Source organism: Mesitornis unicolor, unplaced genomic scaffold, assembly GCF_000695765.1.
Source record: "Mesitornis unicolor isolate BGI_N332 unplaced genomic scaffold, ASM69576v1 scaffold10578, whole genome shotgun sequence".
Classification (NCBI taxonomy): domain Eukaryota; kingdom Metazoa; phylum Chordata; class Aves; order Mesitornithiformes; family Mesitornithidae; genus Mesitornis; species Mesitornis unicolor.
The window spans coordinates 47,161-54,180 of record NW_010203868.1 but is presented as its reverse complement, the minus strand read 5'-3'; the positions used below and the strand labels follow the sequence as shown (position 1 = coordinate 54,180).

The window sequence follows — 7,020 nt, the reverse complement described above, 5'->3', positions numbered from 1 at the left end:
CGGAATGGTTTTGGGAGGGCAGTCAGAGCTGGGTTTAATATGGATGCAGTGCTCTTGTGCTTGGTGGTTCCTTGTGGCTCAGACCGCTCTGCAGTGTCCCTTGACTGCTCTGTGGCTGCAGTCATAACCTCACGTCCCCCTCCCCACGTGCCCCTCTCAGTGTCCTGATCTATTCAGTGGAGGAGGCCGAGGCAGGCGTCACTCGGAGCCGTGGTACTGGCACGGCCGCCTTGGACAAGGTGCACATTGTCTTGCCCTGGCACTGCCTCTCCTATTGGCCTGTCCTGCCCCGCTGCAGGGACCAGGCATCTTTAAAAGAAGGCCCACAGAGTCTGAGTCAGGCACTCAACCTCTCTGACTTCCACCAAGAGCTGCTGTGGCCACTGGCTCTCTGCAGGACCACTGACTCACAAAGCCAAGACAATGTGTAATCGATTCATGGGAACCTGGAAACTCGTCTCCAGTGAAAATTTTGATGACTACATGAAAGAATTGGGTGAGAAATGTTCTATCTTTTTTTTTTTCTTTCTATTATGTTTTCCTTGAGAATATTTCTTCTTCATCTTCTGCTTTGTTCATGAATGATGCTCTCTTCCTGGCCAAAAAAGAACTTTAATTACTTTTCTAGCATAATTTAATTCCTTTCCTTTAGCATTTAAAATGGAAAAACAGAAACGTAGATGCTGAATTACTATCATTACTTTATTTCTGTCTAACTGAACTGACCTGATCTAACTTGTTTTTCTGTAATAAGAATAATATATGGAAATGCAACATTTTTTAGTGTTTGTCTTGATTGCACCATTAAACCCATGACTTGTGGTAATTTACAATATATAATGGAGCTGATGTCTCATGACACTTTGGTTTCAGAGGTCTAAATCCTATGAATGAATCTATCTGTCACTGCAGAATGCCAGGAATGTAGTAAATTAGGCATTGTTTTTCATTTTAATGCTGGCTTCATTCCTATACAGCAAGTGCACAGACAGTCAGCTACAGCATTTCTTTTGCTATATAAATGATGCACTGAAACACTGATTCCCTTTATTTGAAATGTTAAACTGAGTAAAAAAAGAACTGCAGTTAATTAATTAACCATAGTAAATGTTGGTGAAAGTCCAGCTACAGATATTTTTCTGAAGATCTGAACAGAATTGTTTCACTATAGGATAATTACTGCAAATAGTGTTATACTTTACAGATAACTTTGTATCCTTTTATATGGATCATTTCATAGCATAACATTATCAAAGACAATAACTATAGCTATCCCCTTTCTGCTTTTATAAAACAGTAATAAATCATCAGTGGCCTTCAGTCCCAGACCTCACAACTTGTAGACAATCAACTGGACCGAAAAGCACTGGACAATATAAAAGGCTTTTGACCTGAAGTTTTTCTGGAGTTCTCTGCAACTCTTCACTCTTACACTTCAACTTCTTTTATATTTCATACTTGTACTTTGTGCTGAGGTTTAGATGTAAGGATCCTTTAGAGATGTTAGTAGCGACTTAGGAATTGCCCAATCTCCAATATATGTTTAATGAACAAGCACCAGCACATTAGCAGTTCAGTACCCAATTTTTTCCATGCAGATGGTTAACAAAAGACTCATCTCAGATTTGTCAAGATTTTTAAAAAATTATTTTTGCAAGTTTTCATGAGAAATAGACCTTTCCTCTGAATTTTTCTACCCATTTTATCTCTACACAATTTCATGCAGATTTGTAACCATCTATGCTTTTTCTTAGCTAAATGTACACAAGTGTGTACTCATGGATATCTTTATTTCTTGCTGAAGGTGCACTCTATCAACTGGGGCTGCCTCAGCCTCTGAACACAATACTTCCACTTTCAAAGACTTAGTGCCTCATCTGAATCAGGCATTGGAGTATTCAAGAAGCAGCTGTTCCTTTTTCTTCCACTGAAGATTTATGGAAGGATGCTGAATTTCTTGCTTGCTAGAGTGTAATGATAGTTTAATTTCTGATTTCTAGGAGTGGGCTTAGCTAGCCGGAAACTCAGTGGCCTGGCAAAGCCTGATGTGATCATCAGTATGAAAGGGGATGTAGTAACCATCAGAACTGAAAGCACTTTCAAAAATACAACGATCTCTTTCAAACTGGGCCAGCAGTTTGATGAAACAACGGCAGATGACCGGAAAGTCAAGGTAAGGGAGCTGATGATATTGAGTGGTCCAGACATCTCCTAGAACAGCACCGTGAGGAGTTTTTCCCACCCCTTTAGTGCACTGTGAGTTTTCCAAACTATTCAAAGAAAGCACTGAAAGAATAAATAGTAATGTTAACATTGGAAACTAATGTTAGTAAGCTTGTCATTAGCCAAGAATGCGGATCTTCCTGAACATAAAGTGAATTGCTGCTCTAATCTGCAAACCTTGGACTGCAGTTTGAAACTCTTCTCTTGGCCTTTGCAGAGCGTCATAACCTTGGAGAAAGGGGCACTTGTGCAGGTGCAGAAGTGGAATGGCAAAGAGACCTCGATAAAGAGAAGACTGGTTGATGGGAAAATGGTGGTGGTAAGCTCACAATCCTTGTATGCCGATAAAGATCAGAAGGATGCAGAATTTGGTTTGCATCTGTTTAAGTAGACTGTCAATTTTGGTTTTCTCTCTGGCTTATGGGATAAATTAAGAGGGAGAAGAAGGGAACCAAGCTTAGGAAATTAGCTGGAAGGAAATAAATGTTGTTCCATATAGCAAATTGTCTTTAAAGTTACTATATTGGCAGAGCTGCCATAAATTGACAGCAGACTTACTGCTCTAAAGATTATTGTTCTTAAAAGACATGAGGTTTTCAAATAGCTGAAACTTGTGAAATGCAAATAAAAGTTTACAAGTTAGGTACTTCTGTTCCTGGAATGGCTCTTTCCTTTTTCCTACCTTTGGAATAAAGCCTATCCACCTTAGAAAACTGATTTTACACCTTTTCACACATCAATTTCCACTGAAGCCCACCAATTCACACACTTCTGCTTGCTCTTTCTGTGTGAGCATGCCGAGCACACTAAGTAGGTGCTTGAGGTTTGCTGCGTGAATGCCAACAGGTTTGTGCCCACTCCTACCTGCGTGGTGACCTGCACCAGGGACTGGCAGGGCCCGATGGCTCCTGCAAAATGCCCACTGTGATGAGGGAATAATGTTCTTGAGGGCAGGGCAATGGTGGCTTTCCCTCACCCCCCACTCAACCTGACTTTCTCTGGCAGCCATGTGTACGCCATGGGTTGGACAAGGTGATAACACATTTTAGGGACCCTAGTTGTAAAGGTCACGACTAAAATTAAGATTTCACTTTTGAATGAAAGAAAGTGATTTGTTCATTAAAGTTTTTGAAGAGTGGTCCCAAACTGATTTAGATGACTTCTTTGAAATCAGTAACATTATACCTTTACATGCCAGCTTGTTCTGACTGCATTTTGTTTTCAGGTCTCATACATTTGGAAGGGTGGTTTGCTTTAGCATCTCCTCATGGCTGAATTTCTGTGTAAATATTTTCTAATTATTAAACCATCTTTGAAGAGCAGAGAGGTAGGGTCTCTCTTCTATTGGCATCCTGCCATCTGCCCCTTGCCTCAAACAGGTTTGTGGAGGAGGCCTCATCTTTCGCCGACTGATGAGGTTTTTTTTTAATGTCCCGTCATTTCTGTCACATACATCCTGTGGCCCTGTGTCACCAGGAGCTGCTGAAGGCCGCTGGGGTGAGAGGGTCATGAGAAATATTTTGTGACTCATAAGTGCAAAGCTTTTTAGGCCAGAAGCCTGACCTCTGAATAACCCAGGCTACTTCTGCTTCCACAGAAATACCTTTGTAAAATTGAAAGTGTTTGTGGGCCACGGTATAATAAGCTAGGTGGGGCTGATATTTCTGTCAAGCCAGCAATAATACTAAGGAAGGTAAATTTGTTTCTGGAAGCTGAGCCTAATTTTGCAATCTATTTGTCATTACATGCCACTTAAATAAGTCTGAAGATGTTAAAACAGAAACCACTTCATTGCAATGTAAAAATAGCTTTGTTGTTTCCTCTAAAAATTATGTAAAGTTGTAAAACATGACATTTGGATTTTCACTGACTTCAGAGGTTGCTGCAGCAGACACTCCTGCTGTCAGCAAAAAGTTTATCTTAATATTTTCCTGTGTGCCTTAGGAATATGCCATGAAAGGAGTTATCTGCACTAGAGTCTACGAAAGAGCGTGAAGAAATTCCCTCTTTGGACCGGACTGGGACTGGCTCTTAAAACTCGGCTTAGTTCAGTGACCAAAGCTTCTTTATTTTCTTATTTCCTTTTATTGGGAAAATGACTACACTATAATTTGATATTTCAGAGCCGTAGTGTAACTAATCCAATGTATTGTGGTGATCCAATAAAAGCTTCTCAACACATAAAATAGAGTGTTTGTCTCCACATGAATGATTTAAGTTTTCTTGCTTGGATCTTTTCTGTTATTCCTGTCTGTAGAAATGGTTGATCTATTTCTGAATAAAATAGTGAAACACAACTGATCTGCTTCTGAGAGAGGGTTAACACTGCTTCCTTGATATGTGTAAAAATTGTCATCTCATGGATTCAATACTGCTTTCCTGTGAAAGATTTTATTGCTGAATAGATCCTATAGAAAAGATCTTTACTGCCAGAATTTTTTACTTCCAGTATGATTTATTGCTTCAGCATTATGGTTTTACCTCATCATTCTCATTCCAAAATGTTTATGCTTCTTTCAATACCACTTTTTAGATCCTGACATTTATTTGGAAGAGCTGGTGGAGGAAAAAATTATCAGAATATATTCCATGTTTCTTTGTCAAAAGAGCTCTTGAACTAAGAAATGAAGTGTGGACCAGGTGTGAATGAACTCCAGAAATTTTAAGCCTAGAGGGCTTCATTTTGGAAAGTACTCAGCAATTCAGTATATTTCTAGCACAGCATTTAAGCACGTGCTTAACGGTAAGCACATAAAGGAGATTTTATTGGGTAGAGTTTGGTACCAAACCCAGCTGAGTAGCTAAGTTGTTCATTCCTCCCATTGCACTTTACTTTTAACTAAGGAAAAAACAGATAAACCAAACCTAGACTTCTGGAAATCTATTTAATCAAACAGCACTGTAGCAGCTTATTAATTCTTCCCTCTGTTATCCAGTGTTCAATAACACCAAAACATTCATGCTAAGCCCATGAAGTGGAGTATTTAATCCCTTGTCATTACCTCCATACCATCATGCAGGGCTTTCCTTGCCTTCTCTGTGGGGTTAAAACAACTGTGAGAGGTACTTGAGTTTATTTTGGCTCATTAGGAGCTGCAGTGCTGATGTGACCCGTTGCCTACTGGTTTTACAGTCAAGGACACAAAATCTCAAGGCTAAGAATGATCCTGAACTTGAGAATCTATATTGGTGTGGCCAAGCAGATAGTTAAGAGGCAGACATCATATGTGAATGCAAAATGTAAAGGTCATCATTCTTCTTTACCCATCACTGGAAAAGCTAGAGACTGAATCCATACACTTTTATGTAGATGTGGACTAACTAGAGGCAGCTGCCAGGAGGCAAACAGGATGAATCCTAGAAAATACAGGGTGTGAGAGAAGGCTGTGAGATTTATGGACAGCAGATTATTTTAAGAAAGAGTTTATCTTGGTCTCTAACCTAGAGGGAGGATCAATGTACCTATCTTATCCTAGCCTTATCATTAAAACTCACTTCTGTGAGTGTCAGAGGTTCTGTGACTCCATGTCCTCAGTGGCCTCAGTGTAACAAGGAATGGAGGCAGCATGATAGCCCTTCTATCATCTTTTGCAAACAGATTGTAATTACACATTTTAAGTGAAGATCAGCCACCAGACTTCCATAAGATCAGTCATACAGAGTGAACTGTTGTTGTATGTGAGCTTCCAATTTATTCTCCTAGACTCTTAACAGGTAGCTGAAAAAGCACTTCTTACTCAGAAGTAAGAAAAATTATTCTCCCATGGCCTGAAAATCACTTATTAAATCTGAATTTTTGCTCGGTAGCTTCTTCATTCCCTCCCCTTGCAATGCAGCACAGTTTCTGTGAGGCTGCTGGAGCTGCTGGCCCTGGCCGGGCTTTGGAAAGGTGGAAGTTGTCCGGAGCCTTTAAAGCAGAACTCATCTACTGCCTCTGAGCCACAGGCAAAGGAGCAGCTACTGCTGCAAACAGGCTCTGTATTTCCTTTGCTCTTCCTGCTGCAACCTGTAAATGCTTCTCTGAGGTTAAATGGAAAATTTTAATCTCCAATAAAATATCAGTTTTCAGCTTTTTATTTCCTTGAGAAAAGGAAATAAACATCCACTTTGGTACAAACTATGGTTTTTTTCCAGATCTGAAAACAGTAACAAAAGGAAAAAAAAAAAAACAAAACAAAGGACTGCTCACCTAGTCTTTATTTATTTATTTACTATCTTCTCCTTTTCTGTGACATATTCCATCTCTCACCTCTTCTCCTTATGGAACTTGTAATTGTGTATATTTTTCCAGAGATCTAGGATTAAAATAATGATAGCTTGAGTTTTTAAGTTCCTAACTAATTGCAGATACGCTATTAGAAGCCTAATATCTGGTGCTTTCACTCTATACAAAGGTCACTTAAAAATGTCATGAGAGCTGGTGACTTTCCAAAACAGGAAAAGTGCAACAGCACTGATAGTGTTGAAGGCAAAAACAGTAAGGCAGGTGGTACAAATCAACACAGAAATTGAGTATTTTGGGATACTGGTGCTGTAAAACAATCCTTGGGGGTTTCAGGAGAATTTAGGGGGAATGTGAATTGTGTAGTCTCAAGGTCTTTTTTATGTCTTACTGTAGATTGGTTTTTCTTCTTTCCTAAACTTTTTGCATCAGCCAGATACTTCTGGAATGAACATCTAGACTAAGGTACGATGCCTACGCTTTCACATTGACAAAGTGCATTTGCCATTTGCCTGGCTTGTGTATGCACTTCATCTAGAAATACTGGTAGCCTGATGCTAGCAGTTAAACAGCAA

General features: G+C 39.6%; 1 protein-coding gene across 1 annotated transcript; it reads left to right on the top strand.

Annotated features, from left to right (window-relative positions):
* Positions 1 to 352: 352 nt before the first annotated feature.
* LOC104545676 (myelin P2 protein-like) lies at positions 353 to 4,409 on the top strand. Its single transcript, XM_010190871.1, has 4 exons — positions 353 to 496; positions 2,001 to 2,173; positions 2,441 to 2,542; positions 4,168 to 4,409. The coding sequence occupies exons 1-4, from the start codon at positions 424 to 426 to the stop codon at positions 4,216 to 4,218; spliced, it is 399 nt and encodes a 132-aa protein (XP_010189173.1). The 5' UTR covers positions 353 to 423; the 3' UTR covers positions 4,219 to 4,409.
* Positions 4,410 to 7,020: the final 2,611 nt, after the last annotated feature.